Source organism: Felis catus, chromosome C1 (genome assembly GCF_018350175.1).
Source record: "Felis catus isolate Fca126 chromosome C1, F.catus_Fca126_mat1.0, whole genome shotgun sequence".
Taxonomy (NCBI): domain Eukaryota; kingdom Metazoa; phylum Chordata; class Mammalia; order Carnivora; family Felidae; genus Felis; species Felis catus.
Genome location: NC_058375.1, coordinates 14,923,610 through 14,951,088, shown reverse-complemented (window position 1 = coordinate 14,951,088; position 27,479 = coordinate 14,923,610). Strand labels below are relative to the sequence as shown.

At 55.1% G+C, this 27,479-nt stretch overlaps 2 protein-coding genes and 1 long non-coding RNA gene across 3 annotated transcripts; 2 read left to right on the top strand and 1 right to left on the bottom strand.

Annotated features, from left to right (window-relative positions):
* Window positions 1-249: 249 nt before the first annotated feature.
* MUL1 (mitochondrial E3 ubiquitin protein ligase 1) lies at window positions 250-8,412 on the top strand. The gene is made up of 4 exons (XM_003989627.6): window positions 250-502; window positions 4,387-4,474; window positions 4,882-5,002; window positions 6,442-8,412. The coding sequence occupies exons 1-4, from the start codon at window positions 383-385 to the stop codon at window positions 7,169-7,171; spliced, it is 1,059 nt and encodes a 352-aa protein (XP_003989676.1). The 5' UTR covers window positions 250-382; the 3' UTR covers window positions 7,172-8,412.
* A 7,355-nt stretch (window positions 8,413-15,767) lies between these two features.
* On the bottom strand, window positions 15,768-19,248 carry LOC123379498. Its single transcript, XR_006583969.1, has 2 exons — window positions 19,136-19,248; window positions 15,768-18,378 (listed from the first exon to the last, which is right to left on the bottom strand). It is a non-coding gene; the product is annotated as an uncharacterized LOC123379498 (long non-coding RNA).
* A 1,883-nt stretch (window positions 19,249-21,131) lies between these two features.
* CAMK2N1 (calcium/calmodulin dependent protein kinase II inhibitor 1) lies at window positions 21,132-24,214 on the top strand. The gene is made up of 2 exons (XM_003989712.4): window positions 21,132-21,392; window positions 22,889-24,214. The coding sequence occupies exons 1-2, from the start codon at window positions 21,227-21,229 to the stop codon at window positions 22,957-22,959; spliced, it is 237 nt and encodes a 78-aa protein (XP_003989761.2). The 5' UTR covers window positions 21,132-21,226; the 3' UTR covers window positions 22,960-24,214.
* The last annotated feature ends 3,265 nt before the right edge of the window (window positions 24,215-27,479 follow it).

The following is a 27,479-nucleotide window of genomic DNA, read 5'->3' as shown; positions in this document are numbered from 1 at the left end:
CAGGAAACCAGAGGGATCGAGACCAGGGCGCCGCGAGCACGTCAACTGTGGCCGGTGCGCCGCGCGTCCAAGGGGAAGAAGGGTCAGGAGCGACAAGCCGTCGCCGAGCTCCCCCAAACCATCCCGCTCCTCCCCTCCGCGAAGGAGACCCCGCCGCCGCGCAGGCCGCCGTGCAGGCCGCCGCAGCCGGACGATCACCCCGGCAACGCCGCCTTCCGGTCTGCTCGGCCCCGCCCACTTCCGGTGCCGGCGCCGCGCGTCATCGCCTGGGGACCGAGAGCCGGTCTCGCGAAGGGCGGTGCGGGGGCGCGGTCCCGGGTGGAGGGCGGCGGAGCTCCGGGGGCGCGCGGCCTGACCTCGGCGTCGCCGCCTGCACGCGGCCATGGAGAGCGGAGGGCGGCCCTCGCTGGGCCAGTTCATCCTCCTGGGCGCCAGCTCTGTCGTCACCGCCGTCCTGTACTCCGTGTACCGGCAGAAGGCCCAGGTCGCCCAAGAGCTCAAGGTCAGTGCTGGAGCCAGCCTGGCCTCAGCCGGGTCACCCCTGCCCCCGGTCCTGGTGAGCCCACGGTTCGCCTTGGGCCGCTCCAGCGTCGGAAACTTGGCCAGAGGGGAAACCGGCCCTGACAGGTGTCGCTCCGCCAGTCCCTGGAAGAGCTAGGACCAGAATTCGGGTTTCGTAATAACCGTTTCACTGCCCCCTTTCCTCCGAAGCCCCTCTCATTACTTGGAATCTCGATTTCATGACTTTATTCGACAACTATTTGTTGACCACCGACCCTCGGGGACCAAAGTCCCTCCCCTCACGGAGATCGCCTTCTGGTACAGGCAGACAGACAGTAACAAGTACATCAGATGGCATGACAGATGGGGAGAAAAATACTACAAAATAATGTGGGGAAGAGAGGAAATGCGATGCTGGAGAAAGGGAGGTTTGCTATTTTAAATAAGGTGACATTTAGCAGAGCCCAGGAGGAGGTGAGGGAGACCGTGCAGGTGTCTAGGGGAAGAACAATTCCGATGGAGGCGATAGCAAGTGCAGAAACCCTAGACTTTGCCCATTTATGTAACTACTCAGTTCCTTGCTTCTACAGACTCTTCCTTTTTAATATTTTAGTTATTTTAAAAATAACTCTTCCTTGGGCTGCCCTTTACAGCTTAGCACCTTCTCATCTTTTTTTTTTTTTTTCTTTTTTTCACGATAATTTTTTGAGGTAGAGAAAATGACAGTTCCCTCCAGATTGCAAAGCAGGAAATTGAGAGTCAGAGGAAAGGTCTTACAGCTGGTCTGGTTGGAACTTAACGTGAGGTCTTTTGATTCCAAGTGTGGGATTTTTTTTTTTTTTTTTTTTTTTTTCTGATTGACCACATTGCTTTATTGTGAATGTCTGGCCCATGAGAGATGGACCTCTTTAGGTCGGAGGCAGGGTCTCATTTGTGCTTTGTCTTTCTTTCCTTCTAGGTTCTAACTCCGTGCTTGACGAGTGATAGATGCTCAGTAGACGTTTGTCGATTCCTTTTGGCTGAAATGTCCCAATATCGCAGTTAGGGCTTAACTTGACATTTATTTGAAGAAGGATTCCTAAACCAGACTCAGCTCATTATCATCATACCGTTTTCAGTGGAATCCCTGCTATTGAGGGGAGTGTTGGAATCCATCTGAAATGAACTGGGTTACCACGCAGTTGGATTTGTGGTGCATATGGCCTCCTCGTGAGATTCCAGCTGCCCAGTTGTTTTTCTGATTATAAATAAGTCACTCCTGACGTGATCGGCTAGGAGTGTAACTGATAACTTCACTCGCTGCCTCTCAGAGTCAGAAATCAGGTTGGCATCAGGCTGGCTGAATGTGGGAGCTTTGAAACCGTGAACTCTCCAGGATCCGTTTTCGAAAAGTCTTGCCAGTTAGTTCCCAAATGAGGATGAAAAAGCCCCTTCCTGGAAAGAGTCGGGATTCCTAACATTTTAGAGTCTATTCTCTTGATCAGACTGCAAAATTTCCAGAGTAGGTTTGAGTCTTATCCTTGTGGATCTCTCATGGCGATGGGAATACATACTGCATGCCTGCTATGTGCCCGTCCCTGGGCTAGGCTCTCCCACACCTTAAGCTTCATTTAGTACACCTAAAACTCCGGTGAGATTTTTCTCCCCAGGTTTTTAAAAAGTTTTTTAATGTTTACTTATATTTTGAGAGAGAGAGAGGGAGATGGAGGGGCAGAGAGATAGAAACAGAGTCTGAAGCAGGCCCTAGGCTCTGAGCTGTCAGCACAGAGCCCAATGCGGGGCTCGAACTCACGAGTTGTGAGACCATGACCTGATCTGAAGTCGGGCGCTTAACCGGCGGAGCCACCCAGGCGCCCCATTTTCTCTCCAGTTTTTTGAAAGTTTTGGAAAGGGACACTCAGGTAAATTAGGTTGCTCAAAGTCATAGTGGATACACTGGAGCTTGATTCAACCCCAGGTCTTTCTGACCCTATTCCCACTCATCTTTAAAAAAAATTCTAGGGGCGCCCGGGTGGCTCAGTGGGTTAAGCGTCCAACTTCGGTTCAGGTCATGATCTCGCAGTCCGTGAGTTCCAGCCCCTCATCGGGCTCTGTGCTGACAGCTCAGCCTGGAGCCGGCTTCGGATTCTGTGTCTCCCTCTTTCTCTCTCCTCCCCCACTCACGCTCGGTCTCTCTCTTCTCAAAAATAAATAAACGTTAAAAAAAAAAATAAAAAAAATCTAACTGGCCATTCTGTGGTGGATACTTTCCCAGTTGTGTGACTTCGAGCAAATCACTTCACCTCTCTGAGCCTCCGTTTCCTTGTCTGTAGTTGGGGATAATAATGTCTACTGTATAGGGATGGTAGGAGCATCACATGAACTTACGCACTTAAAGTGTGTAGCTTAGTGCCTGGTGTATACAGCTGACCTTGGAACAACATGGGTTTGAACTGTCCGGGTCCACTTGTCCGCAGGTTTTTTCCGATAAAAACAGGACGGCAAATGTATTTTCTCTTAACGATTTTTAAAAAAAATACTTTTTTTTTCCTCTAGCTTGCTTTAGTACAGGAATACAGCATAAAACACGTATACAAAATATGTATTGGTTGACTGCTTATGTTATCAGTAAGGCTTCTCGTCAAAGTAGGCTATGAATAGTTAAGTTATATACAGATTTTCAAGTGTGGGGGGGCGTCGGTACCCCTAACCCCTGCATTGTTCAAGGGTCAACTGTAGTGGGTCTGAGTGGTTATTCTCTAACGTATTCGTCAGACACCTATTGGGCGCCTGCTATGGGTCAGGCACTGTTCTCGCCACTGGGGGGGGGGGGGGACACAGCAGTGAACAAGACAAGCAAGGTCCCATCATCTCCCAGAGTTGAATAGTCCGGGGGAGGGAGACAGATAACAAACAAGTCGATAGACTGTAAGCGTGAGTTGCTAGGCTGCTATTTGTATTATCCTCACAGGGTAGGTGGTTAATAAGTTTGTATTGACGTGGCTCCTGTCATTTACTGTATAGCACTAGCCTCACCTCACAGTGACCTCAGAGTGCCAAGTCCCCCCTCACTCCCAGAGGCTTTACTTGCCTGGCATCTTCAGATTTGTTGACGGCGATATGCCGCGAGTAGGGAGTGTCCTTCATTCATCCCTGAATGCCCAGCGCCCAGCACAGTGCCTGGCGCATGGATGCTCAGGACACGGTCATTGATTTTATTAATTCTGTCTTGTTTGTGATGCAGCGGGCGCCAGGCGTGGTGGGTCCCCACGCGCGGTAGGTCGGAGGCTGAACGGAGGGAGGGGTGGCAGGAGTAGGAAGGTGGCAGCGGCGGTCACCGTGCTCGCCTGCTTGTCCAGGGGTAGGACGGCGAACGGGAAAGCGGGAGAATAGCGCCAGCAAACAGAGCCTCACCCTGCAAAGTGAAGGCCCCCCTTTCCTGCCATGCGTGATGGGGAGCACGGCTGGAGACCTGCTCAGAGACCCCTCTGCCCGGGCCACTGCCACGCGTCTGGCACCCGTTTAGGTGCTTTACACGTAAGGCCTTTGGATGCGCAGTTCGGTGTCGTCAGGAAGAGATTAAATCATGGTCAGTCTATGGTATGAAAACTGCTAAGTACCTTTGCTGTTTTCACCAAAAGAAGTTAAAACGCAAAGGAGGGTATGTTTCCAATAACAGGAGAAAGAATGTGCACGGCACCCCGGTCTCTAGATGGCACACGCCTGGTTATGTGGTACAACTTCTGGGACACAGCTTGGGGACGTGGTTCTCCACACACTCCTTCCTGCCTGATTTCCTCATTCTCCCGACGTGAGACAAGCAAACAGTCATTTTCTTGTTTGGCCTTTAGGTTTGATAGAACGCGCAGTACTCATCAGTCAGCGTAATATGTTGTTTGCATTTAGGGAGCGAAAAGAATCCACTTGGGTGAAGACTTGAAGAGCATTCTTTCAGAAGCTCCAGGAAAATGTGTGCCTTATGCAGTTATTGAAGGTATGTTTATTTATTGGTAAAATTAAAAACTTCCTCTTCTAGAAGTTTGATAAAAATCTTGGCTGACGTCGAGGGCCTTTTGTAGCCTTGGGGCAGTGGTCCAGAACTTGGGCTTCAGGGTCAGAAAGACCTGGGTTTTTGCTGTGTGATCCTGGGGGCAACCACCGAACCTTTCTGAACCTCCCTTGCCCCATCTGTAAAGGAATTCCTCCCTTACAGGGCTGTCGTAAAGCTGAAATGAGGGATCCTTGTAAAGTGCTTAGCAGAGCGCCCGCAAGACATAACCTGCCGTGATAATCATTTTCATCATTTTGGTTAATTAAGCTCAAACCAGACGAAATGTAAATCACCGTAAAAGGAGAGGGCGGAAGAATTCTTCAGAAGGCGAATAATTTGTTTCCGTTTAGGAGCTGTCCGATCGGTTAAAGAAACGCTTAACAGCCAGTTCGTGGAGAATTGCAAGGGAGTGATTCAGCGGCTGACCCTGCAGGAGCACAAGATGGTGTGGAATCGAACCACCCACCTCTGGTACGCATCCCCTCTGGCCTCGCCACCCCTCACGCACCCCTCACCAGCTCAGACGCTGGTGTCCCGCACAGACCAGTTTCTTCATGCTGACAGCGTGCTTGCGTGTGGCCTGAGGGCCTCTTCCATCAGAGTCCCCGAGGCATCTTGTTCAAATGCAGGTTCCTGGGCTGCGTTCCAGACCTGCCGAGCCAGCATTCGCAGCGTGGGGGGCGTGGAATCTGTTGGTATGCCCACTGAGTTTGAGAGCCACCGATTTATGGCATGGGTTCGTGAATTCAGCACCTATTGCAACAGTTTTGTGCCATCACACAGACAACCGTTTTTCCAACTGACCTAGTTTTTTGTGCGGTGTTGTTTTGTTCAGTATTTTGTTTTTTATCGTGGTAAGAGCGCGTAACGTGAGATCTACCCTTCTGGCACGTTTGGGAGCGTGGCAGGCAGTGCTGTTACTTCCAGCACATCTCCAGACTTTCTTCACCTCGTATAACTGAAACTTTGTACCCATTGTACAACAACTCCCGTTTTCTTCTTCCCCAGCCCCCGGTGACCACAATCTGCTCTCTGTTTCTATGAGCGTGACCTTTTCAGATCGTCGTGTACGTGGAGTCATGCGGCGTTTGTCTTTCTGCTGAGTGGCCCAGTTCGCTCGCTCAGCACGACGTGCTCCAGGCTCATCCCTGTTGTCGTCGCAGACGGCAGAGTGTCCGTCTTTTCTGTGGCCGAGTGATGTCCCACTGTGTGCGCGTCACGTTTTCTTTAACCACTCAGCCGCTGACGGGCACCCAGGTTTCCATGTCTTGGCTCCCATGACCAGTGCTGCAGGGAACAGGGGAGTGCAGCTACCTCTTTGAGATCCTGATTCCAGTTCTTTGGGATGTAACCCCAGAGGATTGGGATTGCCGGATCATATGGTAGTTTTTGTTTGTTTGTTTGTTTTTTAATGTCTGTTTATTTCGTGAGAGAGAGGGAGAGAGACAGAGCGAGCATGCAAGCTGGGGAGGGGCAGAGAAGGGGCGACCGAGGATCCCAAGTGGACTCTGTGCTGACAGCAGAGAGCCTGACGCAGGGCTGGAACTCATGAGCCGTGAGGTCATGACCTGAGTCGAAGTCAGATGCTTAGCCGACTGAGCCACCTGGGCACCTTTGTCGTAGTTCTATTTTGAATTTTTTTTAAAGAAATCAGATGTTTGTTTGAATGTGGCAAAGAGAAATAAATGGCAGAGGTGACCTGTGACAGTGTTTATTGCCCACTGGTATTGCCCGAGAACCTAAAAAATTGAGCTTCCCTATTATGAGGCACTCGGATAGTAGCGATTTGTGTGTATTCTTCTAGGTATTTCAAACCTAATCCTGTCCTGGCATTTCGGCCATCCCGTCTCTGCCTGGGCACGAAGTGTTTGCTGTCCTTCATTTTATTTTGGGCTCTCTTGCTGTCTTAGGAATGACTGCTCAAAGATCATTCACCAGAGGACCAATACGGTGCCCTTTGACCTGGTACCCCACGAGGACAGCGTGGACATGGCCGTGCGAGTGCTGAAGCCCCTGGACTCCCAGGATCTGGGCCTGGAGACTGTGTACGAGAAGTTCCACCCCTCCATCCAGTCCTTCACTGATGTCATCGGCCACTATATCAGCGGCGAGCGTCCCAAAGGCATCCAGGAGACCGAGGAGATGCTGAAGGTTGGGGCCACGCTCACGGGGGTCGGCGAGCTGGTCCTGGACAACAACTCCGTCCGCCTGCAGCCCCCCAAGCAGGGCATGCAGTACTATCTAAGCAGCCAGGACTTTGACAGCCTGCTGCAGAGGCAGGAGTCGAGCGTCAGGCTCTGGAAGGTCCTGACGCTGGTCTTCGGCTTTGCCACGTGCGCGGCCCTCTTCTTCGTCCTCCGAAAGCACTATCTGCAGCGGCAGGAGCGGCTGCGCCTCAGGCAGATGGAGAAGGAGTTCCAGGAGCACGAGGCCCAGCTGCTGAGCCGCGCCAAGCCTGAGGACAGGGAGAGTCTGAAGAGCGCCTGCGTCGTGTGTCTGAGCAACTTCAAGTCCTGCGTCTTTCTGGAGTGTGGGCACGTTTGTTCCTGTACCGAGTGCTACCGCGCCTTGCCGGAGCCCAAGAGGTGCCCCATCTGCAGACAGGAGATCACCCGGGTGATTCCCTTGTTCAACAGCTAACAGTCTGGAAGCCCCACAGGTAGACGTGAAGGGACCTTCCCCCCCCCCCCCCCCCAACCTTCTCAGGAATTTTCGTCTTGAGGCCTTTAGCAGAGCAGTGATGGGGGCAGCTGTTATCCTAGGTACGACCGAGGGAGGGGACTGGGGGAGTCAGATCTCACGCCTCTAGCACTAGATGATGCCTTTCCACCCTGAGGGGGACCCTTCCAGCACTGCCTCAGAATCCCAGCCCCACCCTGGCTGGGTGTGGTGGCCTTGCATTCCTTCCTGGAACCTGAGGAGTGTGCGTGTGACTGACAACACCTCATCGCTCAAGGGCCCGAGCCAGTGACCTCTAGCTCTTCTGTTCCGGTGTCTTCTGGTCCTTTCTGGGGAATTGCTCGTTTCTGTGGACTTCAGCCTTGAGTGACTCAGCCAGCAGGGAGGCAGAAGTCGGGCTCTGGGTGCGGTGTGTGTCTGGAGGAGCTGCCTCTGAAGAGACTCTCAGTCTTGCTTGTACCCCAGGAGGAAGCCAGGCTGGCCGCGTCCCCCGTGTCCCTTTCCCTCACCGGCTTACCTCTTAAATGTGTGCACATGTGCGTCAGGACGGAAGAGAGTGAAGTCTGGCATTTGCCTTCTACCTAAAAGATGGGAACTGCTCGGCGGTCCCTTGAAGGGACAGTTGCGCTGTCTTGCGGTCCCTGGTGGTGAAGACGGCAGCTTGGCCGCGGCCCTTCCGGTGATCTAAAGGCAGGGCCGTCAGAGCGCTCCTCGGCCCTGGTTGGGACCTCCCGAGACCTGAGGGGGCCGAGGGCTGGCTCCAGCTCTCCCGGCCTGAGATCAGCTGGAAAGGCATCGCCACCTGAAGGAAGCGGTAAGGCCTCTGCAGCCCCGGCCTCCCGGCCATCTCCGCTTCCCTCCAAGGCCGTCACCGAGGACAAGCAGCCAGCCAGCACCCTGAGCACAGAGCCTTTTCCAGGGTCCCGCCTCCTCCCGTGGGAAAGTTAACATCCCGTGGGTGTAATCACATCGCCCCCTCTGGATTGCCGTTCACCCCCTCACCTGCCAGACGAGGAGGGGAACCTCTCACCCCCTCCGGGGAGTCACAGTCTTATACACAGCTCTTCTCTCCCTTCCCTGGCTCTGAACATCCATCCCCATCCTCCTCTGTGTGGGGGGCGGTGGGGGTGCTCTCAGGGGGCTGACTCCAGTTCTATGCAGCGTCCGGTGTGGACAGCACAAATTAAACATGTTACAACCAAGTGTTAGCCTGTTGCTTTGTCAACAAAAGTTCGATGGTTAGGTTGAGGCTTGCCCGAGATGGAATGGAATCCCGCCGCGGTGGGATGATCTAGGGACCTCAAGGCCTCTGTGTGTATCTTCTTTCTCTGTAGAGAGGTGGCTGGGGGCTCCCACGCACAGGTGGTGTGCAGCTTGGGGAGGCGGAGGCCTGGGGGAGGGCGTTCCGGAGGCCAGCCTGTAGGTGCCGCTGGCCTCACTGAGACAGCCGTCTTTGAAGAAGTCCTGACCAGAGGGGCAGTGAGACCGTGGGACAGCCGTGGGGGGCTGGAGGATAGCGGGGAGGAAACTGATGTTTAGAGTGTTGTACTCTGTGCTCTTTCAAGCTTTAATTTCAAGGCAGGTTAATCCTCACAAAACCTGCGGGCTCTCATGGCATCTCTCACAGTCAAGGAACTAGCCCAAGAGGGGAAGTTCACTGGGCTGGGGGCTTGCAGCTGGTAGGTGCTGGCTCTACATTTAAACTCCCAAGATGTTTTCAAAGCCCCTCCTGCTGTGGCAGTGGGGCTGGCTAATGTCCTCCGTGTGCAGGAATATCCCCCAAGGTATCGCTCCCATGTCAGCGGAGGGGCCAGTTGTGCCGGAACAGGCAGACGCGAGAACCCTTGTGCCTGTACCGAGTCCTGTCCGGTGAGGTGGGAGAGTTTGGGTTTCCATGGAGCTGCCTTGGGGGTCGGGCAGGGTGAGGGGGTGGCCGAGCGTCCTGAAAGCACCTGCCCCTTTGTCCTGTCCTTCAGGCCTTTGGCAGAGGGTGAATGAGCCGCCTGCGGTGGGTGTGCATGGCAGTCTACCAAGAGTTCAGCCCTCGGCACAGATTTCATGCGAAAAATCAGACCAGAGTGATCGAAGAGGGAAGGCAGCCTGCTCTACCCCAGCTCCTCTCAGATCTGGGCAGATCGCATCTGCCCCAAGTGTTTTTCCAAGCGGAGCTGGGGGAGACCCACAGCAGCACACTGTCCCTGCCCTAGGAAGTGACAGCTGGTTGGGAACATGGGCACACATATCCTCAGGTTCTGGATTTGAGGTCCCTGCTAGGTCCTAGCCCAGCTGGGGCTGGGACTGTCACAGTCTCGTTCACCTGTGGCAGTTCCCACATTCCATTCCGGGAGCCTCGTCTCCAAGAAGGTTGAACAGGACCTATGCTGGACGGAGATGGGCCCAGGCTGGGAGCAGGGCATGACAGGGGGGTGAGGACATAGCGGTTAGTTCTGGACTGGCCTTGGGATAGTTGAGAGTTTTCAATTCTTTGCTGATTCAACCCTTATGCTCACCACTTTAATCCTAGGCAAACAGCTTTAGAAGTCATCTTGAATAACCACGCCTGGCTTTGAACGTCTGCTAGGCACTTCATGTGTGTTAATGCGTGTGGTCTACAAAGTGGATATTGTCATCCCCAGTTTACAAGTGAGAAAAGGGAGGGTTATGTTTGTGCTTACAGCCACACATCCTCAGGAGCCAGCCAGTGTTAGCTTCCTTACAGGCCTTGTTTCTTAGACTTAGGGCAAGCAATCAGGGGAGACTGAATCACCCCTTTTTACAGGTTATGTGATGTGCTGAAGGCTACCAAGGTCTGACTATAATGCCTAATGTGATAAAAGACCAAAGGCAGTTCGTCTTTTATCACATGAAGCCCGAGAGGCTAAGAAGGGAAGTTGTCCAACAGACAACCGAGTATTACAGACACATAGTGTTTTCCAAGCCAGTCAGCACATTAACAATCACGAGTCACACCCTGGTTTTACATACCACAGGGTAAGGCTTTGAGGTTCCCTAGCTTATCTTGATGAAACAGGAGCTGGAAGGCAGGTCTTTGGAATCCTAACCCAGTCAGAATTATGATAGAATATTCTAGAAGCAACAATATGTGGAACAACTAAAAAGCAAATAACATGCAGAAAAATTAAGCAAACAACAGCACAACAAACTTGGCCAATCTGACACCCTTTATCACCCTGGTCTTAGGCCATGAAACCCCCAATTGGGTGATGGATCCAGTGCTGATCCCACAGGGCCTCTGGAATGCTCAGAGAAAGAGTTTGGTATCATTGACGAGCACTTACTCATCTAACAAACACTTGCTAAATGTATATTCTGTGTCTGGAGATGGCAAAAATGAATAAAACAGCCTCTGCCCTCAAAGGGCTCAGAGTTGTCTTAATAAACCCCAACTGTCTGAAAGGCAAGTAAACCCTATTGGACGGGTGTGGTGACTCTCAGTTGTTGGGAATATATGTGGTCCACACAATAGCGTAGCTAGGATGGGCCTTTGAAATTGGCCTGGTTAGAGCAGATTCCCTGACCATTTAAAATAAACCATCCAAGGGCACCACATCATTGCTGAAGGGGAGCCAAGCAGAGAAGATCTACCCCACAGAGCCCAGAATGACCTACTTAAAACACCAAGTTGATCGTGTCCCTTCTCTGCTTAAAGCCCTTCCCCAGGCTCCCTGTCATCTCCAGGCCCAAGCCCTGACTCGTCCATGGCGTCTGCAGGCCTGTGTGACCCAGCCCCTGGCCACCTCTCCAAGCCTCTCTGCAGCTCTCTTTCTCACACCTGTGGCTCCGGCAGCAAAGGCACTGAGGTTCCTGAAATGTGCCATGCTGAGTCCTGCCTCTGGAACCCCAGATCTTTCTTCACCTTGCTAACATCTACTCACCCTTGAAAACTCAGCTTTAGGTGGTGTCTCCTCCCTTCCTAGATGCCTAGGCAGAGTTAGAGCCCCTTCCCCTGAGATTCCCTAATAGAGTCTTCCCTTTCCTGCCCTTAACCGAATTGCCCACGTCTTGGGCAGTTTCCGTATCTTAGTTCTTGCCAGGCACGATGTTTTGGTCGTCACTGTGCACTAATTAGAGCTAACTTCGGGCTTGCTCTTCGCTAGGTACTCACTAAATGCTGCACGTGACTGATGCCATTTAACCCGCATCGTGAGTTACGTGTTTGCATCATTCTTCCTTTAAAGAAAAGGAAACCAAGGCCCAGAGAGGTCAGGGATCTTGCCAAGCTCACAAGAGAGACAAGATTTAAGCCCAGGTGGTCTGACTCCAAGCCCAAGAGCTTAAGCAATGAGTGTATGTGGAGTGAGTGAGTTGACTAGTGAGGGAAATAGGTGTGGGGAACACGGTTCTGGAAGGCTGCCTGGGGCGGGGGGTGGTTATTGGACCAGAGATCTGGGCCATGACTTGGTTGTAAGGAGTGAGGGAAGAACCCCTCTTAGGGCCTCGAGCCAACGTGGATAAATTGTGTCAGAGAAACATCACGTCCAGCAAGCTGACCAGAACATTGAGGACTCCACACAAAGTTGGGACAACGTCCCTGTGTGGTGGGAAATAGTCTGGACTGGCAGCACGAAGGCTGGCCTGCTCTCAGGTCCTGGCTGTGTTGCTGTGTGATCTTAACGGAGTGATCTAACCTCTCTGGGCCTCAGCTCTATCTAGAAAAGGAGCAAGTCAGATTAGAAGCTTCCAAGTCCCCATCCAGCTCTGACAATTGGCGTCTCCGAGATGGGAATGCATGAGGGGGTGAGGAGGGCGGTTTTGAGGCTCTCTTTGGGGCTGCTGCTCTGACAGATGAGATGTGGGCCCTCTTCAGGCTTAGCTGCCTGCAAACAGCCTCAGGACCACGTTCCCATGAAGCTGGGGAGATCAGCACATTTTCTCTCTAATTAGATAGTGGTAACTTATCAATTTTGAATGGGAGAAGTTTCGATGTATGATGTCCTGAATTGCTCCCTGGAGTGCTCATTAGTCACTTCCCCTGCAGCTGCCTTATTGTTTTCCAGATGCCAGCCGAGGGACCTGGCATTTCCCTTTCCCAAGAGTAGGGCACACGAGGCTGAGCTAGTGACACTGGCTTTGGGCAGAGGGGCTGACTGGGCCTGGGTGAGGGTCTGCCTGGTGAAACTACAAGGCCTTCATCGCTTACCCTTTATCCTCTGTCCCTTCCGGAGCGGCCTCCCATTACGTTCCTCAAATTCAGATCCCTCCAGGGTTGGGCCATGACTCTGGAGAGCCACAACTGAACTCAATAAGCATTCATTAGGCACCTCGTGTGCCAGGCACCCTGGATCCGTAAACCTGAATGCTCTCTAGGCCGCGGAGAGGGAGTTACAAATGAGGTCATATTAATCTTCATGTCCAAGTCGCCACAATTGCAGGCCTCCCATCCCCTCATCATCTTTCCGAGTATTTAAGCTGCTTCATAGGGTGGAGCTTCATAAATGCTTGCAATAAGTTTGTCCATAGTCTTTATTTCTTCCTACCCTTCCTGACTCAGGACCCTGCCGGCCATCTGTCTTAGTGCTGCAGTGTCTACCATGACCTCCAGGTGGCGCTGTGTCCCCACGGTTGAGGACGGCTCGAGGACTCGGGTGTAAACCAAGGCCGCGTTTCCAAAGGTCAATTTTCTCTTCCGCTCCGGGTGGGGAACAGGCCTCAGAGGCCTGAGAGCCCAGTCAGAGGAGGATCCTGGGCTGCTGATCCCAGGGCCAGCGGGCCACAGCCCGGAAAGGGGGACAATCAGGGATTTTCTCTTGGGTTCCTTCCTATCTCTGCCCGAAGGAAGCTGGGTGCAGATGTGAAAGTTTTGAGAAGCCCAGAAAATTCTGGGGGGGGGGGGGGAACAATCCCACATTTCTCCCCCGATAATTTTCCAGGCATTCACATCTTTAAATATACTAACCCAGGCTTCTTTCAACAAAAATGAGATATGCATAATGCATCACATGTTCTTAAAATACCCAGATGACTTCATACTGGTAAAGGATGCTGAAAAAAAATTGTACGGCATAGATTCTGATTCTCCCCTCCACCGGAAGCCTTTTTTTCCGCGGAGAAATCCTGCTTCTCTCAGCCTGGCCCGCCGCCCTTGCTCTTGTCTCTTCTGTGCTGTCTTTGCCTTTGGCCCCTCGTCCATGTACCCAGCTCCTCTGGCCCCTTCTCGGCTGCTTGTATGAGACGCAGCTGTCAACTGCTTTCCTTGGCGGTCCTGCCTCTTGTCTGCCCTGTTTGCCTCTTGCGTTCCAGTGTGTGTTAGAGTGTCTTCCTCTGCGTGTGGATCTGTCTTCCTCCTCGAGGCTTCCTTTAGGCTCCCTGCTTCTGTGGGTGTATTTCTCACCCGTGCCTGGCACCTGCCCTCGCAGACGGGATTTCCTTCTTCCGCAGCCCCTGCTCAGCTCCGGGTCTGGCAGGGCAGGATGGGGAGGGCCTCTGTGACCGTGCGGTGACCGCTTCTCAATTCCACTCTCCCTATTACATAGCAAGTTCCTTTCCTCAGAAGAAAGGGCCCTTCTGTCCACTCCTGGCAGGCTTTGGGTGGTAAGACTCCCAGCATGGAGCTGTCCCCTGCTCTTATCTGAGTGACCCAACAGCCCCTCATCCAACCCACACAATCTCCCTTTGAGGCTGGTCCCATTTTGTAGCTGAGAAGTGACTGCCTCAAAGTCACACAGGTAGGAAGGGGTGTAGCTGGAAGTGACCCCGGGTTTTCTGATTTACTCTCTTTCACTTGCTCTTCACCGGGTCCAGGAGATAGATCTCTGTGCTGGGAGGCCTGGGGTCTTGGTCAGGGCTCTCTCTCTCCAGCCAGGCAGTTCACCTTCCTTGTTTGGGACTGACTTTTCCCTACCGTATGGCGGAAAGTGTCTCTCCTCTGCCCTGCCAACCTTACCGGTCCTCATGGACATTAAATGGCGTTGCACCCATGGGATGGGAAAGTGCTTGAATAACAGTCCATGGAGGCAGAAGGGTCCAGAGCCTTGCACAGCCCCCCAGTGGGCTCAGAAGTCAATGGCCACTTTCCTCTGCACAGGCTTGAGCTGCCACAGGTCTGACCCCAGGTTTGGGGGAGAGTCAGGGGTGAGGGCCTCTGGGCTTAAGATGTTAAAAGCCTTTTTATTGTCACAGGAGACTGGTGGGGAATGTCCTTTATAGGACCAGTCCTGCATTCTTCATCTAAGGGGCCATAAGGGTTCAGAGATCCCCTGGAAACTGGGTCCACAATTTTCTGCTACTGGGAAAGAGAACCTATCTCTTTAATCAGATTTCCAAGGAGTCCTCAGCCTGCAAGAGGTTTGGACTCTTTAAAATTTTTTATTTTTATTTTTACACTTATTTATTTTTGATAGAGACAGAGCACAAGTGGGGGAGGGGCAGAGAGAGGAGACACAGAATCCGAAGCAGGCTCCAGGCTCCGAGCTGTCAGCACAGAGCCCGATAAGGGGCTGGAACTCACCAGCCCTGAGATCATGACCTGAGCCAAAGTCGGATGCCTAACCGACTGAGCCACCCAGGTGCCCCAGGTTTGGACTCTTTAATCTACACCGCCTCCATATCTGTGGGTAGTAGGCCGAGGTGCAGAGACCAGAAGAGGCTTGTCCCTGGTTTCTTGATTCTTAGATGTCCTCAGGGAGGCAGTGTTGCCCAACAGTTGGGAACTCAGCCTTGAGTCAGACCTGTTGCCTCTCCTGCGCTGTGCAGCTTTGGGCCTGCTGCTCAACTTTTCTGGCCTCAGGCCCTTACAGATGGTATAAGGTAGATGACAGTCACTCCCCAACATAATCAGAGCGTAGAGACGTCTACAGCCATTGGCATGATCCCAGGGCAGGGTAAGCTCTTAGTAGCAATCGGGTAGTAGGAGTTTGGGATCGGGAGGTGGTGGTGACCCTTCCTGAACTTGCTGGAGTCAGCTCCTTCTTAGTCCACTTTAGCTCAGTTCATTGCTCTGGTGAAGTCAGGGGCTCTTTGGTCAGCAGACTCTGGGGCTCTTGGGAACTCTGGACAGGAGAAGCCCAGTGGGTGAGTAAATTATTCAGAGCGCAGCCAGACCACAGTTCCCAGCCTCCTGAGCCTCCCCCATTTGTCCACAAGGCTAAAGTTGTACCTGCCCTTGTCTGCTCCCAGGGTCGTGCGTACATGCAAAAGCACTGTGGCACCAGGCCTGTTTGCCGCCCTCTTCTCCTTTCCCAGCTGGAGAGGGACTATTGTTTTCCAGGGTGGCACAGAGCCCCAGCGTCCCCACCCGCTCCTTCTGGGCTGGGGATGGTAGGCAGAGCCTGCTGTCTTAGAGTTCAGGACCCCTCCCTCCATCCCCCATGTGAGGCTGTGGAGTGATGAGGGGAGGGGAGAGCACAGTCAGGACACTGGTCATCCCCTTTCATGTTGTGGTGACATCTGTCTCCTAAACTCCTCCCAGCTGTCCTCACTGCTCCTGAAGGGCCCGTGGGACTCTTACTTTGTGGGTTGTTGGTACGATAAAAACTAAATAGGTTACCCTCTGATCCTTTTATTTATTTTCTCTTAAAGAAACACAGCAAACTTCTTGTTGAGAAAGCCCTTTTATTTTCTGACTAGTTGTGCTCGGTGCAGCTCCCCTCCCCCATACAATCCTGGGTGTGCCGGGTGATGCAGCGAGAAGAGCCAGGGTCCCGGGTTCCAGCAAGCCCCGTGTGGGCCCCAGTCTCCCCGTCCAGAATGGGAGGAGGTTGGAAGAGGTGAACTCCAGGAGTGGCTTCACATTGAGCTGTCTAGGGCTCTGGGCACTCTTTGGAGACCCTTTAGGGAGTATGGGGGGGGCGCCCACAGTGTGGGTCTTGAGCCCCTAGTAACTTGCCTGTTACCTATTTTCTCCTAAGATTTTTTTTTTTTAAAGTGTCTTGGTGACTAAACAAGTAAAGAAAAGATGCTAAGAGTCTTTTGAGTTGTACCCAGGGAAGGAAGGTAACTGTCGCAAAAGTCCCCAACACACATTTGCTGACCCAGTGGAAGACGAATGAATCCTTGTCTTTGGTTCTAGGCCTACACCATCTCCAGTCAGTTCACATGCTTCTCCCTCACTGCGCGTGTCTGTGCTGTGTGCATGAAAGTGGGGAGGTGCGGGCAGAGGCCATGCCTATCAAGGCCAGTGGGGAACTGGGGGCACTCAGGTTCTGATGGATGAGTTGAGGGGCTGAGGGGGTGGGGGTGACATGTGATCACATCCAGCCTTGGCTCAGAGTGGTGGTCCCCTGCTGGGAGGCCACTTAGCCTCTCCGGAGGTGACCAGCTGGCCACTGGCATAGCACAGCATCCTGGCCTTCCCTGCTGACCGAAGGCTAGGGTGGGAGCCAGCCCTGGCAAGGCCATGGGGCCCTGGGCCTGTGCTGTGGGCAGGTGCAAGGCACCGGGGGCCAGGGTATCCAACAGCCCCACGCTTCTCCAAGTTTTGCCATCGCTCTCTGATGTGGCCGCTTGTGCCTCAGTTTCCCCATCTGGGTAGGGGAGAGGGGAAGGGAACAAAGGGAACTAACATGTGCCAAGCATCTATTTTGCACCAGGTACTGCTGGGGCTGACTTTCCTTTTCTCTATACGCCAACACTGGGGTAGGGCTCCGTGCTCAACAGGGACTCGTGAAGACCTATTACTTTAACCCTAGAATGTCTGGGCCGAAGGGGCCATGGAGATGGTCCAGTCCTGTGGTCCTCAGTTCTACAGAATCTTAGAGTCCAGTGAAGGAGCTTTCAGATGAAGTTAGAGCGGGGAGCCCCCCACCTTTGCCTCAAGCAGTTTTTGTCTGCTTTAGATTTGGGAGAACCGGCTGATTTTGCAGCTGGAAAAAAAAAAAAGCTGTGATTTTCTTCAGGTTTCTCATTTTGTGATGTGGGGGTCAGAGGTGTAGAGGAGAAAATGAGCTTAGTCAATGCCACAAAGAGTCAATAGCTAAAAATGGTAACTACATTTCTCCAGGACTTACTGTGTACCAGGCATATGACGCATGTATGATTGCCTTCCCTAGAACAAGCCCGACCAAATAGGAAGAATTTTTATTATCCCCATTTGACAGATGAGGAAACTGAGGCACAATGAGGTGAAATAATCAAGGAGTTAGGAAATGCCAGAGCAGAGATTTGAACATGGTGGCCCCAGTGAAGGCTGCCCCCTTCACCCTGGGCTACTGCACTGGACTGTGTATTGCCATTCTTCCTTGCTGGGTAGCAGGGAGGGCAGCTTCCACTCTTACATGGTCCATTCCTCCATCTGGACCTGGCAAACTCAACACAGCCCTGGGCATCTGGCTCAGAGCCAGCCCCTCAGCTTTGGAGGGGAAATGGAATCCCAGGACATGTCTGTATCCCGGTCTACTGCTTTGGGATAAAGGGATGCCCCTCTGAAGAAGGCTGGACAAAAGAGAGGATCGAGTGTGGACTTTGTAAGGGAGACAGCTGGGAAAGGGTAGAGGTGGAGAATGTCCATGCAGTGTGGATTTGGAGATGCGGGTCAACCTTCAGGTCCCTTATCAGCGAAATGGGCTGGTCTGTCCCAGTCCTGCAGCTTCTAAAGGCCAAGGGGAGGCTCTAAGGTTAATAGTCATGGAAATGCTTTTATAACTGTCAAGTACCTCGTGCCTGGGGTGTGTGTGTGTGGGGGGGAGGGTGAGGGGGGCGGAGTGTGTAGTTCAGGAAGGGGGTGGGTACTGAATTGGGAAGGTGCAATGCGGCCACCTTTAACCTTATTTGGAACAAGGCAAGGAAAACATAAAAACAGATGGGGTATAAAAGCCGGCTTATCTTCTTACTCTCACTTGCCGGGTGTGCAGGGATTCATCTGCCCTCCCTGTGCTGTTCTGCTTACTACCTCTGACTGGGGGTGGGGGGCACTGTGGCAGGTGCTCAGTGTGTAAACTGCTTCGGAACACAGCAGCAAGAAAGGAAGCAGGTGAGTGCGAGAAGAGCAGAGTAGTCCCAGCCCTGCACGCTAGCACCGCGGAGTATCCCTTCGAGGACCTGGAACCACAGCTGGAAGAGTGGCTTCTCCTGGCTCCATCACTAGTCTGCGACCTTGGCAAGTCACTTACCTCTTTCTGGAAACATCAGTTAGACAGGGATGCAGCGGGCTCTTCTTTCTACCTCAGAAGGTATTTATTTCGAGAAGCAAGGTCAGTAATGGATGTGAAATGCTTTGGGGGAAAAATAGAAAGCAGGGTACAAATGGTAAGAGCTTCTTGTCGTAACCTAATCATCCTGCTTGTTATGTTTTGTTTTCTCTTCCAGCAATTGGCCTGGTGCTAACCTCAAAGGGGACACTGTGTAAAGCCTTCATGAATGGAGCCTGGGGACTGTGGAGGGAAGCAAAGGGAAAGCTGACGAGCCGTGGGATTTGGGGACAAGCCCCTGAGCCAGTTTCGGTTTCCCCCTCTGTAAATGAGGGGGTTGAACTACATCATCCCTAAGGATCCTCCCAGCTCTGACAGCTCGGAAGCGGGAATGAACGCAGTAGTGGTGTTCTTTCTCACTCAGGAAGCACCAGGAGCCCGATTTCATTTTGTCTTCCTGACAGTCCTTGAGGCACAAAGGCAGCTGGCCAGCCGCGCGCCCCATTTTACAGCGGAGATCATGGAAGTTCAGAGAGAGGAGGTGGCTTGTCCAAAGTCACACAGCTAGCAAATGACGGGACTGGGATTCAAACCCAGGCCTGAATCTCATTCCACACCATTCGATCTGCCCCACTGTCTCTTTCCCATCGCTCAGCCCTCTTCCTCCCCTCTCTGCAAGGTGCCTGCCTCTGGGGCCCTTCTGCACCGTTGGAGGAGGGGGGCTGGGCTAGCTCCCCTCAGGTAGTCTTTCTATCACATGTTGTGTCGCTAAAAAAAAGCACACCCCTTTCCCTCCAACCTGTCCCCCACCCAGAGTTCTAGAATTAAGGGGAGAGTGTACCTGAGGGTGCTCTTGCACTAAGGATGGGACCAGGTGCAGGGAAGCAAGTTGAGCCAGTTGAGACCTCACGGCAGGGGTGGGAGGAGAACCTAGATGCGTTCCCTAGCCCTGCCTTCAGCAGGTTGCACGACCTTGAGATGGTTGCCCCTCCCGGCGGGCAGGCCGGCGCTGCTGAGTGAAGGCGGTCTCCAGGGGGAGAGCAGGTGCTGTTGGCTCTGGGCGAGGATAACGAGCCCTCCTCATGCACCTTGCCCCCTCGGAGTTACCATCTGCTTGGCAGCTGCGCCTCCCAGTCCTCTGGGGCTGCCCCAGTCTCCCTCTCGGGACGGGTCCCGGGAGCCCGCTCCTCGGCCCAGAAGCCAGTCTCTCCCCGGGTCTCAAGGCTGTTGCTGGCAGGGAGGTCCCCCCAGGCAGAGGGCTGCAAGGCCCTGGGCGTCCCCGGAGGAGGCAGCGGACGCCGAGAGCCCGGCATCCCGGGCGAGCCCAGCATAATGAGGCGCTCCACTCTCCTCCGGGAGGCGGGGCTGCCCCCTCCCTTCCCCCTCCCCCCTCCGCCTCCACCCCCAGGCCCCGCGGGAGCCCGAGTCCTGAGCGGCGGCCCGGGAGCAGGGCCTTCCAGGACGATCGGGGGTGGGAGGGATGGGAGGGAGAGAGAGGGAGGGAGGGTGAGAGACCCAAAGCGCCGCGCCCGGAGCGTGTGAAGCGGGGCGCAAACGTGGTAGGGGGAGGGGGCTCCCTGGTTTGAGGCCGGCGGCTGGGAGGCGGGGGGCGGCGTCCTCGAGTCGCCCTGGCGCCCTGCGCCCTTTCGCCCCAGCGTCCGGCCTCCGGGGAGACGGGCGTCCGTCAGTCCTTCCGGGCGTGAGGTCTCGGGTCCGCTCCCCCTCCCGTCGCCGAACCCCCGCCCCCCACCCCTCGGGAGGCCGAGAGGGCGGCGGGTCCGGCGCGCACCCGCTCAGGGCCGGGTAAACACCCCGCGGGAGGGGCGCGGGGGGGGGGGGGGGAGGAGGCGCCCGGAGGCCGCCGGGCCGGGGCGGGGCTCGCGGGGGGCCCCAGGGCACGGGCGGGCCGGCGGGGGCCGGGGGCGGGGGCAGGAAGCGAGCCGCGGCCCGGGCCGGCCCGCGCGGCCCCGTGACGTCGCGCGGCTTCCAGGGATCTCTCCTCGCGGCCCCGGGTCCCCTCGTCCCCGCCCTCCTCCCGCCCTCCTCCCCGCGCCTCGCCTCCGCGCCGCGGCCGGCATTTCTCGCTCGCAGCTCGCTCGCGGGCTGGCTCCTGCGTCCCAGCCGCCTCCTCCGCGCGCTCCCACTCTCCGCCTTCCCTCTCCGACCCTCTTTCTCTCCCCGCCGGCCCGGTCCCCTCTCCTCTCCGCTCCTCCCTCGGCCGCTGCGAGCCGGACCCATCGCCGCCTCCCCTTTCTTCTCTCCCTCTCTCCCTCCCCTCGTCCGCTCCCCTCCGTCTCTCCCTCCCGGTCCCCGGCCTCCCTCTCTCTTTCTTCTCTGTTTTTCTCGCCGTCTCCCTCCCGGTTTCTCTCTCCCCTCCCTCCCTCCGGGCATCCTCTCCCCTCCACCCCCGTGCCCTCCCTCCTCCCTCGCTCCCCTCCCCCTCCGCCCCTCGCCGCCCCGCCGCTCGCCGCTCCCCAGTCAGCCTCCCCGAAGCCGCGCCGCCGCCGCCGCCCGCACTCGCCGCAGGACCGGCCCGCCCGGCTCCCCGGGGTGCGCCCTCCTCGGCCCCGCGCCCCGCGGGCTCGCCGGGACACCCTCCCCTCCGGCTCGCGGCCCCGCCCGGCCCCCGCCCAGCGCCCGAGCGCGCCGAGGATGTGAGTCCTGCTCGCCTTTGCCGGAGCAGCAGCCACTCGCGCGCCGAGCCGGAGCGCAGCGCAGCGCCGGGCGCTCGCCGGGTCGCTCGGGCGGGCGGCGCGCTCTCGCCCAGCGGTGCCCCCCGGCCGCTCGCCGGCGCCACCGCCGCCGCCGCCGCCGCCGCAGCCCGCGGGCCGTCCCCGGCCGGCCGCCCCCGGCCCCAGCGCCGCTGACCCTGTCCGCCGCGGGCGGGGACGCGGGCGGAGGAGGCGCCGCCGCGGAGCCCCCGGACGCGACCATGTCGGAGGTGCTGCCCTACGGCGACGAGAAGCTGAACCCCTACGGCGACGGCGGCGACGTGGGCCAGATCTTCTCCTGCCGCCTGCAGGACACCAACAACTTCTTTGGCGCCGGGCAGAACAAGCGGCCGCCCAAGCTGGGCCAGATCGGCCGGAGCAAGCGGGGTGAGTTCGCTGCCCCCGCCCCGGACGCCCCCTTTCTCGGGCGCCGAGGCCTGGCCGAGGTTTGTGGGGGCTCTTCCGCACCTGAGAGCCGGTTCCGACCGAATGGAATCCCGTCGCGCGGAACTGGGGGGGATCCCGCACTGCAGGTCGGGCACCGGCTGGCCGCGGAAACCCCTCCCCCTCAGCCTGATTCCCGCTGGGGTCACCTAGGGGGCGTGGCGGCTTCTAGCGGCCGCGGGGGCTGGAAGGTTATTCCCGGGTCCCCACCCGCGCCAAAGTTTGCTTTGCGATTTCCACCCCCTCCCCTTTTGCGCAGTGTAGTCGCAGCTGCACTCGCTCTGCAACCCGGGGCGGGGGGTCCCAGGGCTCCCCAAGGGACGGCGTGGAGAACTGCGGGGCGGGACCCCACTCCCGCCGGGGAAGGCGAGGGGCTTTCGGAGCGCCCGGGCTTCTCATTGTTACTTAGCAGGGGGGGAGGGGTGGCTGAGCCCGGGCGCTCGGCGCGGGAGCTGGAAAAGCCCCGGGGGGACTGGGACGCAGAGAGGCAGGGAGAGGAGCTCCGGAGGCGCGGGGACGAGGAGGGGGACCGACAGCTGCCGGGAGAGACTGAGACGCAGAGATGGGGGGGGAGGCGGGTGGTGGCTGGGGGGGGGGGACACCGAGAGGGACAGAGACCGAGACAAAGCTCCGGAGAGGGAGCCAGAGCGGGAGAGACCGCGAGCAGGGGACGCCAGTCTGGGGAGGACAGGAAAGCAGCTGAAACAATGAGGGCGACCGACACCCCAGATGGAGAGAGACTCAGAGACCCCGACAGGTGACGGCCACGCCGAGAGACTGATGGCGGGACTGAGGAAGGCGAGGCTAGGTAGAGATGGTGAGCGAGGCGGCGGGGCCGGCGGGAGGCCGGCCTCGCGGGGAGGCTCCGACCTCCGCGGAGGGGGCGCGCAGGAGGGGCCGCCCGCCCTGGCGAGGCCAGACCCCTGACCCGCGGCGCGCTGTGGTCCCCGGAGTCCTCCCTTGCACCCCGCACCCAGAACCTTGGCCGCCCGCGCCGCGCTCGGGGCACTCCCTAGGGTCCTTGAGCCGGAGACCTGGGCTCCTCCTCCCCACCCTCTCCAGCCCCGGAGCCTTTTTTTTCTAAATAAACGCGCCCGGGGAGAGGTGAGGTGGGGTGAGGACGCGCGGCCAGAGCGCGTTTCGGCCGCGGCCGGGCCTGCGGGATTTGCGCCCTCTCTGCTGCCTTTTCTCAGAACGCTGCCGGGACGCAGCGAGCGGCTGGGGGGAGTGGTTCGGAGGGAAGCAGCACAGGGTCCCCGGGCCCAGGCCGAGGAGGATGGGGCTGTGTTAGCGCTGGAGGAGCGCCCCCTCCTTCGCCCTCCCGCATTTCCCCGTCCCCAGGAGCCATGGGAAACGTCGGAGACCACCCCCGCCCCCCACCCCCGCCCCCCGCGAGGCCCAAGCGCGCTCACGTCTCCTTTTCTCCCCTTTTTTTGCAGTTGTTATTGAAGATGATAGGATTGATGACGTGCTGAAAAATATGACAGACAAGGCACCTCCTGGTGTCTAACCCCCCCCCCCCCCCAAAGACAATGAGTTAAAGGGAGAGAATAAGAACGGCGGTAACAGTCATTGGCAAAACGCATGAAAAGAGAAAGCACTTTGAAATTTATTACTAGCTTGCTACCCACGATGAAATCAACAACCTGTATCTCGCGTCAGGCCGGGAGACAGATGAGGCGGGAGAAGGAGGAGGAGAAGGCTCTGGGCTCCTCAGCAAAAACAAAAATTAAAAAAAAAAAATTAAAAATTTAAAAATCACTCTATACACACATATAAAGAAATAAAAAAAGACGTCTCAGTTGCAGCTACTTGTCAAAAGTAATATCTATTTCTTTTTATATACAGTGAATATTGCACAATTATAGATCTGGGTTTTGAGCCACTTAAATAATGAAGCGGCAACACCGGGTGTTTTGAATGTTGGCATTGTTCGCTGATTTGGCTGTTCCCAATGTTTACATTATTTAATCTTGCAAAAATGGTTCTGTGCACTTGGATGTGAAATGCTGTCCAGTTTTCTTTTTTTATGTTGTTCTCCTTGGATGTACAAGAAAAAAAATCAGCAAATGATCTCTATAGATACTGTTTTATTTTTGGTCATCTTTTGAAGTTACCAGGAATGTGTTTAAAGCAAGAAGAGAACTTTTCTAAGGAATGATACCTAGACTGAATCCTTGTCTTACTTTAAAATGACTTGTAAAGCTTGTGTTTCTCTGTTGCTGCAAGCTATTTGCCCAAGTTAATGCAAATGGACACATTTTATATGTCAGGAAAAAAAAAAAAAACACACAAAAACAAAGAAAAAAAATGCTTGAGCTCTTTCTAACCTCTTCCTGCAGTCTGTTGTGTGAGCAGCCTGTTTTTTCTCTCTAATATTGTGTCAGTTTATTCTCTTCGATGGGCTGTAAAAAAAATGTAATCACAAGAGTGCCAAATATCTTGAAATGCCAAAAGGCATTTTGGTTTCTTTCTTCTTCCCTGTGCTCTGAGTCCACGTTAAGGAATGCTTGGAGAGTCTTTTCTGTTATTTATAGGGGTTCTCTTAAGGCACACCAGCTGCCTGTTTTGCATGGTATTTGCAAAAACGCCTCTTGCGTGAGGAAATCTTTTACCACTTTTTGTTTGCAACTTTGGACCTCAAGAGGTTTTCTTCCCTGCCCTGTTCCCTCTTTTCTTAACTCGATATTCTGGATGTTGCACCTTTAACCAGCACACAGGGCTATTTCTCCAATGTACAATAAAAGAACCGTTCCTGTGTCTCACTCCTCTCTTGTCTCTGCTTTGGTCGGGAGGGGTGGGGGAGATTTGCTTTCTGTCTGCCGGCTGCAGACAAGGAGGGAAGGGTAGCTTTGGTCGGCGAGGCGGTGTGGAGGACAGTGTGGGTTGGGCGCAGATGGCAGGAGAGACCGTGCACTGGCAGGGCCGTCGCCCAAGGGAGAGCTTATTCCATTTGGATTTGCATTGGTCTCCCTGCTTCCTGAGGTTTCTGCCATCCCTTGTGGGGTGTGCAGAGAACGAGGTCCTGTGTGTTGGGAGGCCGTCAGTCTTGTTTAAAAGCAATGTTTAGAGGCTGGCGGGCTTGGATTAAAATCCCAATTCCTTCACTTCCCAGCTGTATGGACTTGAGCAAGTCTCCTCGCTTCCTGAAGCCTCAGTTTCCAAGTCTGTGGGGTGGGGGTAATGCAGGGCCTGCCTCATAAGGTTGTGGGAGGGACGTTGGTAGCACTCCGGGTCGGGCCACTGTGTGCCCATATAATGCTTCACCAAAGGGCCACTTGTCCTCAGAAGCTGGGTTGAGGAGGGACTACATACCTTTGACTTCACTGCAGAGTTCACAGGTCACCATATGAGGGATGAGCCCCAACTTCAGAGGCCCACAGCCTGGTAGGTCTCCGGCTTCCCCGAGTCACCACTTGAGAAAAAGCTCATGATGAAAAAAAAAAAATCTCAATCCCTTGTCGGGCTCTGGAGCAGTTAATGGTGGTAGAGCGGGGCCATGTGGGAGGAAGGGTTGGGAGAAGGATTTTGGCTGAAGAAAGGCCTGGAGAGGTTTTTCTCCTGGGCTGTTCTGCATCCAGGAGCCTCAGTGCCGGGAGCTTTTAATGTGTTTGTTGTAAAACTGTCAGCCAGGGAGTCACAACACAGCTCACAGTGACAGGAGCCTGATTGTGACTCAGACATCAGGTAAGACAGGCCCCAGGGTGGTGGCGGTGGGGGGAAAGGGGGGCTCTGGAGGGCCTGTGGGGGAGGGAGTGAGGTCTCATCCCCCTTCCCAGGCAGTGTGGGCCTTGAGCCTCAGGAGGGCCCAACAGAGCTGGACAGCCCATCAGTCACTGGTAGGAACAGTGGGCGAGCCGGGGCTGGTGGCACCAGCAGGATGATCAGGGGCGCTAGCTTGATTTTCCCAGGCGCACAACCCTGGTCCTGAACGTGGCTCTCCCTGTTGCCAACCCCGGAGAGTCCCAGCGTTTCGGAGCTGATGGGCCTTTAGGTACCACAGAGCCCGCCTCTCTTTTCCCCTGTGCTTTTCCCATCAGGAGGTCGAGTGGCGCCGCACCAGGAGTTAGGGGCAGGGCCCACTTTTTCCGTTCGGCCTCCATCTGCCAGGAGGGGCAGGGGCCCTATGAAAAGATTCATCCCGAAGGCACGTCTCTGTCCATACCAGGAGTAACTGCTGCTTCCCTGATCAAAGCACTGGGCAATTACATTGCTTCCCTTCTATTCTGTCACGGAATCAGCCCAGAAACCCTGGAAACCCACAGCGATGAACTCTCTGGTAGGTGAAGAAATCGATGGCCCAGAGGGGCTAAAAGGACCACAGAACAACTACATTCATTGAGCTTTTACTGCATGCCAGGCCCACAATAGCCCTAGGAAGCAGGTGTTAATCTCACCTTGACTGTACAGGAGAAAAGGGGGTTCAGAGATGTTCACTACCTTGCACAGGGTCACTCAGCTAGTAAGTAGGCTAGGCAGGAGTAGAACCCAGAGCCCATACACTCCGGGACGGGGATGCACAATGGTCTGGCCCCAGACCCAGGTTCCGTCCCAGCTGCAGCCGTGGTCCTTCAGCCTTAAGGATCCTTGTGTTGGTTCACTGTTTTGAGGTTATGTTCTCTGCTATTCTGCACAACAGACGACTGCGGAAGGGGTCAGAAGGGAGGCAGGGCTTGGATGTGTCAGCAAAGGCCTGGAGCTGCCCTCTTCTGGGAAGGGGTGGGGGGAGCCCGGGAGTCCTGGGCCAAGGCTCTGGGTCCATTGTAATAAGTGATGTATTAAAATGTTCTTGCTGGAGGCCACCCCGTCAGCCAAGGCAGGATCCTCTGCCCGGGGAAGACAGAGTCTGTCTTTCCCGAGGACTCCATTCAGTAAAAGGGAATATAAATCTTTTAAATATACTCTAACATGGGGGTAAACATTTGTTGAGAAGGCACTTTGGGGACTGGGCAGCTATCAAATTATACCAAGTGCAGAATATGTTTGAAGTATCCGGTTAGGTGGCAATAAATACGGAAAAGGCCATTGCAAGTCCAAGGTGGGGAAGGTGTCTCTCAGCCTCCACGCATCGATCCAGCAGCCAGGACTGCATTATTCAAACTTCACTAATTGAATGCTTGTAATAAGTGTCCATCTCCCTGGATTCTGCTTCCGTGGCCAGTCCAGGCTGAGGGCCCGGAGGAATACCAAAAAGTACCTCTAAGGGGGAAATGGGCAAATTGAGTTTTAAAAAAAAAGAGACTCGAACACTGCTGCCGTCTGGAGGCCACAGATGAAGGAATGAGCAGAGGGGGCCTCTTCGGACAGCAGGGAGCAGATCCTGGGCCCAGGGGAAGGGGCAGGTATTATTAAGGTGGCTGGTGTTGGAGCAAAGGGCAAGGATTTGGGTCTTGCCTGGCTTGGATTTGAAACCTCTCCCCTATACTTCCTAGTTGTCATGTGGGGCCAGTTTGTCAAGTTTTTCTGTGAAATGGGGGTGATGGTAATGCCTACCAACAGAGGATTAAATGGGAAGCCCTCCCTCTCCCCCACATAGAGCCTGGTGCATAATAAATGGTAGTCGTCAATACGAATGCATATGAGGTGCCTACTGTGTGCCAGGTAATGGACCTTCAAAACCTAGCAAACAGATCTTGTTGCATGAAGTGTCTTTGTAGAAGTGCCCTTTGTGGGTACCGAGGGGGCAGTGGAGGCACCACTGTGGGGTTGGGGAGTGGCGGGATGGGGAGCAGTTTGGAAGAGTCTGCCTGCCTATTATCTATCAGCTCCTCAAAAGCCCCAATAAATTCAATCGTAAGTAAATCTGAATGCTTGTTCTCCAAAGGCCGTGTTAAGAGAAGTCTCTTACCCACTTCTAACCAGATTGCCTGAAGCCATTCTCGGGAGGGGAGCTAGCAGGTGCTGACTTCTTGCCCTGGGAAGGGAAGAACATGGCTCTCTGCTTGGATCTTCTCCTCCGATGAGTCCTCAAGTTTCATTCATTTGACAAATATGAACTGGCACCCGCTATGGACCGGACACTGAAATGGG